The sequence below is a fragment of the Agelaius phoeniceus genome, chromosome 17 (assembly GCF_051311805.1).
Source record: "Agelaius phoeniceus isolate bAgePho1 chromosome 17, bAgePho1.hap1, whole genome shotgun sequence".
Lineage (NCBI taxonomy): Eukaryota > Metazoa > Chordata > Aves > Passeriformes > Icteridae > Agelaius > Agelaius phoeniceus.
In genome coordinates this window covers 14,396,334-14,413,249 of record NC_135281.1, presented here as the reverse complement: position 1 = coordinate 14,413,249, position 16,916 = coordinate 14,396,334, and the positions used below count along the sequence as shown (strand labels likewise).

Below are 16,916 nucleotides of genomic sequence, written 5' to 3'. Positions count from 1 at the left end.
AAAGCTGCTACTGAATTTCCAGTTGATTTAGCCAGAACACAGAGAACACACTGCAGGATTTGAGTTGTGTTTGCTGAAATAGCCATGGCCTTGAACAGATAATATATTTTTCAGTAACATATTTCTTTGCCCGCTGCAGCTCTTTTTTTTTCCCTGTGCTCTCTCCAGATTGACTTTCACTCTACTTATTGCCTGCCTCATTTCTCACCCTGTTTTTCCAGTTGGTTTTTTTTCTACTGCTTTCCTCAGTATCTTTCTCCCAGGTTATAAGCAAAGCAGAGCCCAACTTTGGGCTGAACTTTTAAACCCACATCTTGAAATTAAATAAAACAAGCCCCTTCTGTCTCTGTGTAGCAGTAGCTTCACAACTTGAGTCACTTAGCACTTTTAGCAGCTGCAGGATGGAAAAGGTCATTTGGAAGATGGTTTTTAATGCTGGGGAGGTGCCACAACAAGTAGGAATAATGCAGGAGTAGCGGGGTAATAGACACTGTGTGGGTACTGAGATGTCCAACTCTCCACGAGGATTTTAGAGCCTGCTCTTGGGCTGGCTGCAGGAAGGAACTCCAAGTTTAAGAAGCAGAGTAAGGGGCTCAGTGACCAGGCAGAGCCTCAGCACCAGCAGGAGTTCACCCACTGAATGGTTCCATGGTTGTGGAGCCAGGGTTCCGCCCACGCTCGTGTGCCCTGGCTTGTTGTGAGCCTGTGGGTGCACAGAATGAAGCAGAGCTGATTTGCAGACATTTCCATGGCTGGAAGTGCCTGCTCAGAGGTGTGGCTGTGAGCTGCAGACCGTGTAACTGTGGCTGTGTTGTTGTTGTTGTTGTGCTTGCAGGACGATTGCCTTAGTCCAGCTCTCCAGCCCAGCTCCGCGCCCGGCCCCGCTCGCCACCGCGGCCCTGACATTGAACTCACAGCAACCCGGACCGAGGAGGCTGCCAAAAAACTCCTGCTATTCTTCTTCATCCTCACTAACAATTTGGTAATGAAGTATTGATTTCCACTCCCCTGCTTATGGACGATATTAGATTTTCATTGATAAACTGCACTGGGGCTGTCTGGTCTCCACTGTCCCTTTTTGCTGTCACTAAAACAAAGTGCCACTGAAGTAAGATAATGACTGAGAACATTGATGTACTTATTTCGTCAATTTGTAACACTTGACAGGAAAAAAAAATTCTTCATAGTTTAATGTCCAAGTGTGCTACACAAGATGCAGTCACATTGGAAGCTTTACTTTTCATGGTAATGTCCATTTCCTATTTATAACCCCTTTGGGATAGTTTGTCTAAAGGAAATGTTTCTATTCTGTGCAGCTATTACTGTTGCACCTGGGTTGCCCAATCCAGTCATTGCACTAGGGATCAATACATCACAGTAAGTACAAGAATTATTAAGTTAAAACAGATTCTGAGCCAAAAAACCTCTGAACAATGTTAATCTTCTGTGCAAGTTGTTCAAATAGTTATGCTTAACCATGTTGCTGCCAAAGATTTGTTTGAAATGGATTATTTTCAGTTTGTTTTATTCCTCAGATATATATATATATTTAAATCTCCATTACGGTTTATGACGAGACATATGGGATGGAGGGATTTTTAAACAAAAGTACTATTGTTAGATTATTGAACATTATATAAATATAGATATATCTATATATAAATATCACTATATAAATATCTATATATAGATATAAAAGAATAAAAGTAGAGTTCCTTTCTCAGTTAGGTGAGCGTAAATCTGAAACCCTGTTGTGGTCAACAGAGTGAATTTGGATTTGTGCCACCAACACTGGGATCAGAATCTGGTGTCCGAGCTCTGTCCGGCCCGGCCAGCACCGCCGGCCGTGCCTTCAAACCCACCCCGACCTGGGAGAAGGGGGCTACAAAAATGGCAATTTCAAATTTGTGCTTGTAACTTTTTTCATTAAAACTTCGAGGGCCCAATTTTAATTTGTGGAATATTCACGTTAATAATGAGATCTAATTAAGACATCCATTAAAAGCCCGTTAAAGTTAATTTAACGTAAAAATTCCAATAGAACTGTATTAGATTTTCTCCATTAAATTAACGTTATGGATTTTTAACGGATGTCTTAATTATACATTATTATTAACGGGAATACTGTATTACACAGATTAAAATCGGGTCCCAAGTCAACTCCCAGAATCTTCCAGGATATGCCAATGTCACGAGTCCCACTGTTCCTAGTGCACTGCTTGGAAATCCAGGCGCAGCCCTGCTTGCTCTCGCTCAGAGACAACAACCTCCAGTAGACAAATCCATCTCTGCATTTAACGATGAACTTCCCCTATTCTCCAAGGAAAAATAAGTCTGGATCAAGTTGTAAATCGCTATTCCGTGGCAAATGAAATATTCAAAGTATGCGAGGCACAAGTGGAGAAGAGGCTCTTTCTCAAATCAGAAAGGGCTTTGGAGTGTCTTTTCCTGTTGTTTTGTTCACGATGTTCAAGGATATAATTGAAGTGCAGCAGTCACAAAATCAGACTAAATACGTTCCCTGCATTCCCTGTGGCCTGTGCAGAAGGGCCTGTTTTGGCACTGCTTGGGAAATTTTGACATGATCCCTAAACTCAACATGGAGGAGAAAAAAAGGCCCTTCTTATTTACCTCCTAGGGAAAGTGTTGCCCTTATGCCACATATAATAGCAAATTGCTTTTTTTATGGCATGCATAACCTAGATGGGAAAAAATATGGCGCTTGAGGGAAGGAGGGAAAAAGTAAATGAAGTTCCAGGAATGTCATTCTGAAGTAATGAGGCATGGACAGAAAATATACCCCTCACATCATCGGATTGAGATGGCAGTCGAAATAGCTTCATTGAAGTGTCAGCACTCATCCATCAATCAATCATCCACAAGGAAAAATAGCGACAGTACAACGGGGCGGCTTTTATGGGATTTACTCATGGGCATAGGGAATAGCAGCTCAAATGTAGTTCTGACATGAAAAGCAAGGTGCTGATATTATTTTTTATGATGGGAGGATCATAAAGTGAATTGAGAACAGTGAGGTCTGTCTTTGCTTAACCTATTCAACTGGAAATGAACGGAGCTCAACTGGAAACGAGCAGAGCCTTCAGATGGGTTAAGATTGAAGCCTGCACCGTGCTGAGCACCGGCCATCGACAACAAAATTCTATTAAAGCAAAATCAATGCATTAGCATCGAGCTCCTCAGAAGCTGTTAAATTGCACAGCCTAGGCCAGAGTTATGAGGTGAAGTTGCACAAGGTGGGGCCTGTGGTGCCAACCCAAAGGCCACAAGCACTGCAGAAAATCAACCTGGGGAGAAACTGCATGTGTGGCTCCTTTCCCTGAGCTTTTGGGTGCAGAGAGAAAATACTGGGCTGCTGGCAGCATGTGGCAGTGAAGCTCCCAGCCCTGGTGCTGTCAGGGCCGGGAGTTTGGCTGGTTTTTAATTGGATTCTCCATGCAGGGGTTTGCACCTGTGGCAAGGCCAGGCTGTAGGAATTCCCACACGAGGAGCTCTCGGGAGCCTCTTCCCACAAAAAGGAGGACTGGGGTCCCCAGCCAGCCCACAGCACCCAGAGCTGGGGCTATCTGGGGCACCAGCTGCTCAATTTTGGCAGGAAATAAGCCTTTGTGGTGCCCTCAGGGTGACCATAGGGTTCACAGCCCCACCAGGACCCCAGAGCTCCAAAGGTTTGGGGAGATTTTGGTGAGGCCAAAACCCCTGAGGGAGGCCAGGAGTCCCAGGAGTCTTCACTGTGTGGGAGCAGCTGCTCTGTTTAAAAATCTGGCCACAAACCTTTATCACACGGTGCTAAAGCTCGATCATTTTGCCTGCATCGCTGTCCTCGGGGAACATTTTAGGTACACATTTGAATGAAGTGATTTTTATTTTTTTTTTTTACAATACGATATAAAGAAGGGAAAATGTACGTCTCTCCTCTCTTTTCTCTGTACGAAACTGGATGAGTTGATAGTTTTTCTGTCATATAAATCAGGTAGCACAAAAAAAATCATTGCATCTTTTCTCTGTCGTCGCTACTCAATATCTATCGTTCTGACTTTTATTCTTATTGGAGATCATCAAAACATTAATTAAAAGCCTGGTGATCAAACAGCCGAATATTTATGATTCACGCCCTTACTTATTAACAAGTGGCATATTGATACGCCACATATCCAAGCTGTTTATGCTCTTGCACTGAAATAAAGCAGGAAGAATTGTTACCCTTACACACTGCTTTGAAAGATTTATTCAGAAACCAGAGCTCCCTTCCTGCCACCATCCATGTCAAAATAAGCCATATCACCAGAAAAAAAAAATGTTCTATTTTAAAACAGGGAAATGTAATTAGCATCCCTTTGGGGCCTAATATATAAGAATTTCAGTAGATCAGTCTCAGGTGTTTTTTCCAGGTTTTTTTTTTACTTAAGCTGAGAGGGAGAAGGACACTTCACTTTAAAAATGGCTGTCATTAGTACAATAGTAATTGTTGGGTTAAAAGAATATCTTTGAGAATCTGCTAACAAACCTGCCCAGTAATTACTTGTCAATGCAAGTTATTATGGGTTTTATTACCTACTTGTAAAAGTATTTACAAGACTGACCTCCCTAGCTTTTTTAGAGATCAGGGAGGATATAAAAAGTCATTTTAAAAATCAATAAATATATATTAGCACTATAGGGGGTGAAGCCTTCCAAGCCAGCTTTACAGGCTATTGAGCCAACTCTCATGCATTCAAATGGCAGGATTGTTTCCCTAATTTTTGGCCTCTTTTTCTTTTCTTAATCATGTTTTGATAAAGTGCCATATTTATTGATTACTTCATACCCACGGTTCAGCTTCTAAACCAGAAAGGGATATTCCCACTGGGAAGCACCCGTGCAGCATTGGCATGGAAAACGAGCTGCCTCAGGTGACCAGGAAAAGGAAATATTGGTGTTTTTGTAGGAGCTGCTGAGGGGACACTGGCGCTGTGCTGGTTCCCCACAGCCTGATCCAGCCTCATCCCAGACACTCAGGGTCATGCTGGGGGTGTTATTTTGGGATCAAACCTGTAAGGAACAGCAGGGAATGAGGAAGGCAGCGTGATTTTTGGCAGAGATTGAAGAGGTGGCTCTGGCTGGGCTGTCCCCTGTCCATTTTCCATCGTCGCTCCGGGGCTGGTGGAGGGAGATCTCCATCACACAGGGCTTTTGTCCTCACCAACAGATATACGATGCAATTTATATTTAAAATTCTCTCTATAAAGACAGTATTGATCACAGATTCCAGATCAATGCCTTGCAATTACAGCAGGCTTTAAAGGCCATCTGTCCCCAAGCAGGAGCACCGAGAGAGCCACTTCCATGGATTGTCAGCAAGTGCCACTGGTGTGTGCCCATCTTCTCCCAGCACAGACGTGCCATTTCTGCTCCTAGGAAGTTGGGTTAGGAATTATGGAGCTGTAACTCCTGGATACCACCCCAGAGCCCCCAGACCAGCTCCTCGTTGGGTTTCACAGCAGGGTCACTGACACTGGGGTTTTCCTCGCCTGGGTTTTCTGCTCCCCATCACAATTTGTCCCACAGGTCACAGCTTTTCTTGTCCTCAGCTGGAAATGGTCAGCAAGAAGTTCCTGAATTTCACTAGAACTAAGAACATTTTCATAATGGTGCTGGAGAGTTTGGGTTGGACATTGTGGGTGCAAACAGAGCCTTTTCATGTCACAGAATCATTTAGGTTGGGAAAGATCTCCAAGACCATTGAGTCCAACCTTTGAACATTTGTGTCAGTTTGGACCATAGCAAGTGCAATATTTTTAAACATAACAAAAGAATAAAGGACATGCATCTAAATCTAATGCAGATTTCAATTACATTTCATCAATGAGATCTTAATTTGTCAGCACCTGAACTCAAAATCAGCCTGTTGGTGGCCCTGGGTGAGCCACTGGGTTGTTATTCCAGAAATGCTTCCTGGGTTTTCTTTTTTTCTTCATTATTTCCTGCAGTGTAAAGCATGTAGAATTCAGAATTCTTATTCTCCCCCCTGATCCTCCCTACAACCACTTCTCTCCCATTTCAATCCAATGTCTGAAAAACAGAGGCCAGATTCTGGATGCATTTATTCCTGTGTAAATCCAGAGCCACCCTTTCAAATCCAGCAGATTTACCCTCTGTCTATCCAGCTCCAAACGCCGTCCTCGTGGTCCCAACCTCAAATTCTGAACATATTTAGGCATTTTTGAAAACAAATCCAGCAAACTTCAGTCTGTAGCTCCGGGCAAAATAAATCTCCTGCACTTGAGAAGGTTTTTAGTCATGTCAGGGAGGTGATTGCAAAACTTTGATATTGATGTGACCATGCGTGTAAAATAACACCAGCTGTATCACTATAAAGCACTTCATAGTGGTACAGCTCCTTTTCCTCTGCTGGACCACTTTTAAACCAGTGCAAGCATTTTCATCCCAGTATCCTTCTGTCTGGTGGTGGATTTTTTGCCCTCATTATGCCAGAAGAGATGTGAAGAGTAGATGAAGTTTCAGACAGCACTTATTTCTTGTACCAAAATGTTTGCACAATATTTTCTTGGAGAGTATTTTTAAAAGTGAACTCGCTGTACCATTGGACTTAACTGCAGAGTAATAAACTTCCAGTTCATCATCTCTCTCAGCTCATGAAATGTCTTTAGGCCTTTGTAAAAAGCCCTGTTTGAGACAACAGATTAAACACTAATCCTGGCGGATCACACAGCTCCACTTCACACCATCGAGCTGAGCAAACTTTTTTTTCCCTTTCCTTTTTTGATCTAAGTAAAGGCAACAAATTCTTTCATTAGATTCCTTAGATGAGATAGCAGGGGGAAAAACGATCAGTATTTCATGAAGAAAACAAAAATAACATCTTGCAAAAATGCAGCCATGTTAAAGGCAAGGAACGCTTTCCCCATCCCCACACAGCATCACACATCCTCCCAGCTGCCTGAAACGTGGGAGATGTCTGGGGGCAATATTTTCCCTTAGAAGCTGGTCCAGGTAACATTTAAGAATGGCATATCTGTGTGTATGCAGGAGGACATGCAGGTGCACACAGACATTTCCCCAGCACCCTCAGACACGGGCACAAGGTGTGGGTGTGTTTGTGCGTCCCGGCAGGAGCAGGCGGCTGGGGCAGCAGCTGGGCACTGCTGGCAGCAGGAACCTGCAGGATGTGCAGGGCAGGGCCTTGGCTCTACCCCGCAGCAGATGCTGGAATGTGCAATACAGGTTGCAAACGCTGACAAGCTCAACAGTTCTCATTTGGCTCAGGGTATTCTCTGTCCTATGTCTCTGCTACAATGCGCCCTTTTGTCTCGTGCTCGGGCACCTCTTCTTAATCCTTTGTTGGTCTTTTACTCTGTGTGTTTGTTTTGGGTTTTGTTACCTGGATCGTGCCAGCACGAATCAGGAGGGACCCACCCCCATTTCAGGCATGGAGCACAGCTGGCCACTCTGGTGAATTTGGATTTGGGTTTGCTCTGCCCCGGCGCTCGTCGCACGTTTGTTGTTGGCAGCATCCTCAGGTTCCACCTGTGACCCGTGGTGTCAGGATCCTGTTTCGAAAACAATAAGGAAAATAAAGAATCAAAAGCTCATTTCTCTTTAAAAAAAACCCCACAAATGTATATACTCCAAATGGCCAAAAAAGGCAAGATTAAACCCATTTTTTATATGAACAAGGCAGACGGGACTCCCTCGCGAGGGGCTGGCGGTGACTTTCCCTGGCGAATGTCTCGGTGCTCCTGCACTCATTTTGTACCCAGTGCATGCTGTACAGAACATATTGCCTGTAACTTAGAGAGGAGGGGGCCAAGCTGCTCCTCCTGGGCACTGCAGCTTGTTTGGATGAAAAGTTGCGCCTTTGATGCATTTTTATACTGTACATATTTGTATATATTAACTATATTGCCATGTTATGAACACAGATTTTGTTATATTTGCTTGTTTCGGTTTCCTACAAAAAAAAAAAAAAAAAGGTCCATAATGGGGGATATTATTTTTCTTTTTCCATCAAAAATACGCTTGTAATTTCTGTTTGTTTGTTTTCTTGGTCTTCATCTTTTAATGGCTCATAAAGGAATTAGAGAGGAGTTTTTGGAGAAACTCGGAGAAGAAAGTCTGTGTTTGCATGAGACCTGCCCAATTGCTGGCTAGAAAGGGGGGCGGGGGGAAGAGGGGAAATCTAAGTCAAGTTTTGCTTTTAAAGCATGCTTAGTCCCATGGGAAACTCATACATGTACAATTATTCTCTTTGTATTTTATCTAATAGTGCCTGAATTAATTTTTTTTTATGTCTTCTTGGAGGAACAATTCATAATTGTCAAAATTTGAAACATTAGCTTAATTTTGTTTTCATGACCTCTCATTTCTTCTCCTTATTTATTTTGTTGCTGTTTATAATGGGCCCCAAGGCCATCTCTGACATTGCAGTGTTCTTCTTCCACATTAAGGATGTTTTTAAAATTACTGAGATTATTGAGCCAACAGGCTGCTTTAATCAAAACCATGTTTCACTTGGTTTGGATGATTATGAATGGGCCTTGCATGGAAAAAGCCCTTTCTGCTGGGAGGACCATACCATCTAGCGGCCCCAGAGCTCCATCGCACACAGCGTCTTCCCAGGATCGCTTTCTCCAAGCCTGCCTGGCAATTTGGCTTCCAATTATTTGCTTATTATAACGAACTTCAGCTAAACAAATTGATAATGTTAATGGCCTTCCCCCCCACCCCACACCCCCTTCGGTTGATTGCTAAATAAATTCGTATAATTTATACTAGAGGAGATTATTGCTTTTATTGTTTTGGGTTCCCCCAAACCAATTATTAACAATCAGGACTATGTATCTCATTAAATTTAAATCAGGTCAAACCTATTTATCTAAGGCCTTTTCTGATTTACAGGAAGATGACTGCATTCCAGAGCATTTAAGATGTATTTCTGTGTATGATTTTGTAGCATTGAAATCTATTCATGGTGATTTTTTTGTTCTGTATTTTCACCACGGTAAACACATTGTATTAAAAAAAAATCCCTCAACTTTCCCACTGAAAACATTACTTTTTATGCCCAGGGATTTTTTTTTTTAATAAAATCACTGCAGTTTTAGAACTGTAATTAAAGCCCTGAATAATAGATCACACATCTTTATCTGTTGTGTTTAAAAGGAAAAAAAAATAGCCCAAACTGTTCACATAATCCTGAATGCCTCATTTCCATAAAAAAGGTTTCTATACATATATTATTTACATTTTTAAACATGGTAATTCTTCCCTTTGTGGCATAAAATGTCTCTTTTCCACTGCAGCTACTGGAAAGCGACTGCTCACATCTGAAATGTTATCGTAATTTGCATCAGGAAACCCAACTGCAGACATTAAGGACTTGGGTGTGTTCAATTATGATTTTGCTGGAGGCTGTCCCTCATTTTAATGCTGCACTCATTGAACTACCTTTCTGAAATCTAGCTGATATGGCTCACCACAGACATGCTTCACAACATCATTAGCTTTGCAAATGGCTTCATTTCAGTCAATGCAGACTTCAGTTTTTTTGGCCAATTGTAAAATGGAAATTTGAAAAGGGGGAAAAAAAAGAAGAAAAAAAAAAAAGAAAAAAAAACAGATGCACTTAAAACATGAAAAGAATTATTTATATGATAAAAATATATTTAGATTTTCAAAGCACAAGACTGAACAGAAGTGCTCTTTTTATGCTTTCTGAAGATGTTACTGTTAAAAGTCTTTCTACATCAGGCTTAATAAATCTGTAATGACATTTGATGGATTGATTTTTGTGTGGGTTTTTCTTTTCTTTCGTTCTTTTTTTTTTTTTTTTGCCTTTCTTTCTCTGCAGAGAAAGAAAAAGACTGACCTGGAGAGGCTGTGGGAGTGAAAAAACCACAGGAATGTGCCTGTTTCAGTAAAACTCACCCAGGATTTCTGCAAGCTCTTTTCCCCTCAATAATAATAATTTAAAGTAAGAAAAAGAAGGGGGTGAAAGCAACACCACCAGGCTGCGTTGGTCCCTCCCAGTGTTCCCCTCTCCCTCCTCTGGCTGTGGGGTTATTTATGGGCTGGGGACACACCCAGCCCATCCCACCCCATCCCTGTGCTGCACACACCCCACACTGCCCCTGATCCTGCCACACTGACCTCTTCTCCTCTTCCTAAAGTGATTTTTTTTTTTTTTTTTAAGGAATATATTGCACACATTTCAAGAAACCCCTCTAGGGTAAAATAAAAAATATATATAGATGGCTAAAATAACAAATGAATCATAAAACTTCGAGATGGAAAAGGACTATTAGATCATCCAATTCATCTTGCTGTCTGCCAATACAGGTTTGCTGCCTTCCCCTGGGCTTTGTCTCGCCTCTCTGGCTGAACTCCAGCTCTGGGTCCTCTGCCCCTTCCCTGCAAGGGCCCTGAGGGGAATTCAGGAATGTTTTACAGGGACGGGGCCAAATCCTGCCTGCAGGGAGCCTCACCTGCAGCCCCGACCCCGAGGATTTCAGTGCCCCACAAAGCTGGAATTGGCTGGGCTGGGAGGGGATTTCACCTGGCTGTGGCATCCCTGGGCTGTGGGGCTGGGATTGGGATCCACAGGGATCCACAGGGATCCACAGAAATCCACAGGGATCAGCAGGGATCCACAGGGATCAGCAGAGATTCACAGGGATCCACAGGGACCAGCAGAGATCCACAGGGATCCACAGGGATCAGCAGAGATTCACAGGGATCCACAGGGATCCACAGAAATCCACAGGGATCCACAGGAATCAGCAGAGATCCACAGGGATCAGCAGAGATCCACAGGGATCAGCAGAGATCAGCAGAGATCCACAGGGATTCACAGGAATCCACAAGGATCCCCAAAGACCCCCAGAAATCCCCAGAGATGCCCAGGGATCAGCTGGAATCCCCAGAGATCCACAGGGATCCACCGAGATCCCACAGGGATCCCCAAAGACCCCCAAAAATCCCCAGAGATGCCCAGGGACCAGCAGGAATCCCCAGGGATGCCCAGGGACCAGCAGGAATCCCCAGGAATCCCCAGGAATCCCCAGGGATCCCCAGGGATCCCCGTCCCCCCAGTGTCAGAGCCCTGCTGCCCCAGCACAGCGTTCCCAAGCCCTGGAGACCCCAGACCAGCTGGGGGCAGCTCCCAGAGCCTGCAGAGACAGCTCTGCTTTATTCCAAGGGTTGAACTCCCTCCTCTCCCTTTATTTTTGCTTTTTTAATTATTGGTGATTCACTCCAGCAGAAGAACAAACAAACAAACAAACAAATAAAATCAACCCTTCAGCTTTTCAGATGGATGTTTTGGCTACAGGGCAGCTTTGAAAGCTGCTTCAGTTGTTTTTTGCTTTCATTTTTTTTTCCTCTGCTCCTCAAAACTGTCTTGATTTAATAAAAGTTAAATGTTTTCATAGGAAAATCAGGCTGGGTGGTTTGTGATTCTTTTATGTACAACACGAATATTACATTATTCAACAATTCAGGAATAAATTTAATTCTGCCTACCTTTGCTGAGTGCTTTTCAATTGAAATGGCCTGGCAGAGGGGCTGGGGGCTCAGGAGGGACCCCCTGGCTGCAGGAGGGCACCGGGCCAGGGCACAAGGGGACAGCCCAGGGAATGGGGCAGGCAGGGAGCAGAGCCTGGCACCAGGGTGGGGACACAGCTCGGGGGGGGTGACACCATCCTGAGACCATGGGGTGGGAGGGAGAGGCTCCAGAGAGGGAAATATCTCCAGGCAGTGCCAGGAGGGGCTGCCAGGGGCTGCCCAGGGGTGCCCAGGAACAGCTGGGCACGAGGATCAGGGATGGGCTGAGGGATGAGCACGGTGGGATGGACACAAGTGGGATGAGGAACAAGGAACAGAAACCAAACCCAGCAGGTTCCACCTCAACACCAGCACAAACCTTCTGTGGAGGGGGCAGAGCTGGCACAGCCCCAGGGAGGGCACGGATCTCCCCCTGTGGAGACGCCCCAAACCCACCGGGATGAGTTCCTGGGCTGGGTGATCCCAATCCCATCCATCCATCCCATTCCATCCTATCCCAATCCCATCCCAATCCCATCTATCCCATCCCATCCCAATCCCATCCCAATCCCATCCATCCCATCCCATTCCATCCCACCCCAATCCCATCCACCCCAATCCCAATCCCCTCCCGTGTGACCCAGTTGGCTCTGCCCTCTCCAAGCCCAGCCCCTGGAGCTGTGCTCACCAGGCAGAGCAGGGTGCACCCTGGGGTTGGGCATTTCAGGTGGCACTGCACCAAGGAAGCATTAAATCACATAAAAAACAGATTTCCCACAGAAATCCACCTTTAATACATTTATTTTTTTAGAAATGGATGCCATCTTTACATTAATACTCAACTTCAATTTATAATGATGCAAGTACAGCTACAGTTCCTCAGTTACCATTCATGCCCTCCACCAAAAAGTGCTTTTTGCTGTCCAACTATCACTTATTTCTTATTTTAAAGCATTCACAACTAAATTCACTCAATGTGGCTTTCTGAGTGTGCAGGCCAGTGGTGTGGGGCAGCTCAGGTGGGATTAAGGTGTCCTGAGACTGGGCTCTGTAAATCCAGTGCCAAAAATCATTAACAAATCTTTAAAAAAATAAAAATCCAGAACCAAAACCAAACCCAAGGCGTTTCATGCACCAGTATATTCAATATTCCCCTTTAACTGACAAAAGCTGAACAGTGTCACAAGTGTTAAAGAATTTTGTTTGCTTGTTTTTCCAAGCTAATAAAACACCAATAGCTCTGGCTAAACTCATCCAGAACATATTGAGGTTAAATTAACAAAAGGAGCAGCCCCTGAGCCCAGGCAAACAGCAATAATGCCTGGTTGGAGAAGGGGGAAATCACATTTTTATATGAAAAGTCCATCTGTAAGCAATTGTGCTAATGCTTTAAAGATGATCAGCTCAGGCTTTTGGAGTCAAACAGGAAAACAACCCAAAATCTTATCAGGAATGAGATTTTTCAACCTGAAAACAGATTCTGTCACAATGTCAAAGACCCAGATTTAGGTTCTGCCAAAAGAGACTTTAACAAGACCCACTTTGAAGAGAAATGCTGAGTTCAATTACCTTTGAACCTCTGGAGGGAGAGCAGAAATCCAGGGAAGGGAAGGGAAACCTGAAGGAAACAGAAATGAAATAATGCCCACCTCATCCTCAGCCTCTCCCTGAGCACCAGCACGGGGCAGGTGTCCCACAAAGGGGAAAAACCCCAAAACTGGGCCTGGGAATGTTCCCTGGAGAAGCCAGAGCCACCAGCTGAGAGCAGGAGCCATCCCAGGGGCAGGAAATGTCCTGGAGCTTCCAGGAGGTTCTGGGGGGTGTGGGCTGTAAAGGAACAGAAGGCAAAAAAAATAAAATCAAGTTTGGTGAAAATGTATTTCAGCATTAATTATCATTTCACTCAGTTCTGATCTTCTCTTTTCCCAAACTATTTATGCTCAACTTTGACATTAAAATTTCATTGGGTTTGCTCGGATTGACTTTATTTAGCAATGTTTAATTAGACTTTTGAGAGCATACATATATATATTAAAAATTCAGAACTACCCTAAACTGAAATAATATTTCATGACAAAATGTGATTATTTTTAATTTTTTTTTTTGCTTTAATTGCAAGCTCTTTCCTGATTTTCCAGAATGATCAGTAAACCAAGGAGCCTGTGGTTTCCTTGGCTTACATGGATAGCTCAGGCTCTGCCCGTTCACTCTTTCCCACTTGCTCCACTGAAGGGATGAAATCACAGGAAAGTTCTTTGCAATTATTCAACAAGACAAAAAATCAGTAATTAGGTCATGACTTTCAGAGAGGATTAATGAAAACATTTTACATGAGCAAAATGAGTTTTAAATGCCAGTGTGCCCCACAATTATTTATGTGGCTGAATCTGCTCATGCAGAAGGTTCTGTGCTGCTGAAGTGTCCCACGTCACAGCCACATCCCTTCATTAACTGCAGGCACAAATAACGTTTGCCAGCAGCTAAATCCGCTCGCTGGCAACACATTCCAGGATATATCGATGGGGAGAGGAGGGAAAATCAGGGATAACCTTTCAGGATGGACGGGTCTGCTCCTGTTCATCTCCCCGTGCCTGGAGCTCCGGGTGATGCCGCAATTCCCGATTATTGAGGGGGTCAGAGCCTCCCTCCTGCGGGGGCTGCGCTGCCTTCATCGGCGGCTTTTGTGCAATTCCGGATTAATTCGGGAATTTACAGGGACCCGCTGCAAGCGGGGACGCGGCTCCGGCTCCGCTGCTTGGCCGACACCGCCACCTAACGCTGGGCAGGGAGCGCCGGGCAGCGGGAACGGAGATGGGAGCCCTGGGATGGGAACGGGGATGGGAGCCCTGGGATGGGAATGGAGATCCCGGAGCCCTGGGATGGGAATGGGGCTGCAGAGCCTTGGGATGGGAATGGGGCTGCAGAGCCCTGGGATGGGAATGGAGATGGGAGCCCTGGGATGGGAACGGAGATCGGAGCCCTGGGATGGGAACGGAGATGGGAGCCCTGGGATGGGAACGGAGATCGGAGCCCTGGGAATGAGAATGGAGATCCCAGAGCCCTGGGATGGGAATGGAGACCCTGAGCCCTGGGATGGGAACGGAGATCCCGGAGCCCTGGGATGGGAATGGGGACCCTGAGCCCTGGGATGGGAATGGAGATCCCAGAGCCCTGGGATGGGAACGGAGATCGGAGCCCTGGGATGGGAATGGTGTCCCCAGAGCCCTGGTACTGGGAGCAGAGCTCTGGAGCCCTGGCATGGGAATGAAGCTGCAGAGCCCTGGCAAGGGAATGATGCTCCAGGGCTTTTCCCCTGGCATCAGGAACAGAGCTCCAGAGCCCTGCCCTGGCACTGGGAATGGTGTTGCCAAAGCCCTGCTCTGGCATCGTGAATGGAGCTCCAGAGCCCTGGCACCGGGAATGATGGTCCAGTGCTTTTCCTCTGGCACCAGCAATGCTGTTCCCAAAGCCCTGGCACCGGGAACGCTGTCCCCAGAGCCCGGGCACCGGCAATGCTATTCCCAAAGCCCGGGCACCAGGAATGCTGTCCCCAGAGCCTGGGCACCGGGAATGCTGTCCCCAGAGCCTGGGCACCAGGAATGCTGTCCCCAGAGCCTTTCCCGGCCCCTGGAGCCCCCGGTGCCCCCGAGCGCTGGGATTCTCTCGGGATGCTGCACACACGGAGCGCAGGGAACCTCCCCGCATCCCCCGGAGGCTCAGGGACATTTGGGAGGTGTTAAAACAACCCGGGTGAGCTCCTGGAGGCTGCAGGATGGAGCTCTGAGTGCTGGGAAAAGGCGTAAAGGGAGGGGAAGCAAAGGGGAAAAACTTCTGGAGAGGGACTATGATTCCCAAAACCCAGATTTCCTGTCCTGCAGAAAGGGCTGGAGTGGGTTGGGGTGCTTTGATCTCACACACAGGAGGATAAAAAGCTGCTGGGACAGCCCAGACACAGCTGATCCCGCAGTGAGGGAGGGATGGGAGGACACCTCACCTTCCCCTGTGGATCCTTCAGGACGGGGAGCCTGACCCAGAGCATTCCGTGTTTGTGATGCTCATCCCAGCGGCCTCCTCCGTGGAATTCTGCTCCAGCTGCTCCCCTAATTCCTGATTTTTGCTGTACTTCACCCCTGACCCAATCCTGGACTCTGTGTCCACCAACAAACAACTCCAAACCAACCAAAGCTTATCACACACCTGACCCTCACTCCAGATCCTGCGTGTCAAAATGGGCATCCTTGCAATTAGCACGTGATTACCCAATCTGCATAATTACACGTGGTAATCATGCTGCAGCCTGTTTGGAACTGCCAGATCTCATTTGCCCCACTAATCCTGGATCATATGAATATCTGCAGGAGGAACTACTACTTTAGATGTTATGAATTAATATTAAGATGAAATTGAATTAAATGTACTGATTTTAATGTCATGAATGCACTCATAACTATTTTTTTCCCCTGAGAACCATCTGCAATTTAGAGACTTGCTAATCCTAATTAAATGCACTTTTCTCAAGTGTGTGCAAATGAACAGAGAAATCTGCTCGGGAAAGCACTTGCATATTTTCCTTTTTCACAAAGGGGGAGAAGAAACTGTTTGCTGGTTTAATATTAGCTCTTCCTCCTAAGTGAGAATGAGATGCTTCCTTGCAGTTTCAGGACACAGAGCAGTCAGAGATGGATCTGAAGGGGCAATTTGCTAAAAGCAGAGAGAAAGAGCCCTCAGACAAGTGTTGGTGATGCTGCTCTGAACACTCACCCTGGAGTTTGGCTGTTTTGGACAGTGTTTGAAACCCCAAGGTTCTGCTCAGAGGCAGCAGAGCCTGGCACTCACAGGTACCGAGCACACAGAATATCCTGCCCTGGTTCTTACCTCCAGCACCTCCTCGGGCAGCACTGGAGCTGCTCTGGGTTTGGGATTCGTGCAGAGCTCACAGCCTTGTCCAGAAGAGCCAGCTCTGTGTGGCTGATCTGAACCCAGCCAGGGACAGCACCAGGGAGAGCGGGCTCAGGGCGCTGCAGCGCTCCCAGCACCCGCTGTCCCCTCCAGCAGGGCCACCCGGCCCCTGGGCCCCACCCCAGGGCTGCTCCAGACCCCAGCTGTGCCCCACAGGCCAGGCAGGACTCACCAGGGCATGTCCACATCCTTTTGGCCATCGGCTCCCACGTTTGGAAGGCCTCACCCCAAAAGCAGCGCTGCTTCTGTTAAAGCAAGGACCCAGCCCAGCTTATTTGTACAAACCAGCCCAGGCTGCAGGGGCAGGAGGCTGTGCCCCCTGTTAGTGCCCCAGATGGGGCTGCCTCACACTGGGGCTCCCACTGCTCAAATCCCTCTCCCCCAAGGAGGAGCTGCCT

The 16,916-nt window shown here is 46.1% G+C and overlaps 1 protein-coding gene across 2 annotated transcripts in view; it reads left to right on the top strand.

The window, feature by feature from the left end:
- The window catches only part of TSHZ2 (teashirt zinc finger homeobox 2), a 213,203-nt gene extending 203,404 nt beyond the window's left edge, over positions 1-9,799 (top strand). For both annotated transcript variants that reach the window (XM_077187272.1, XM_077187271.1), the window contains exon 3: positions 836-9,799. In XM_077187272.1, coding sequence (XP_077043387.1) covers positions 836-837 — 2 coding nt within the window. In that variant the 3' untranslated portion in view covers positions 838-9,799. The remainder of the gene's footprint in view (positions 1-835) is intronic.
- The last annotated feature ends 7,117 nt before the right edge of the window (positions 9,800-16,916 follow it).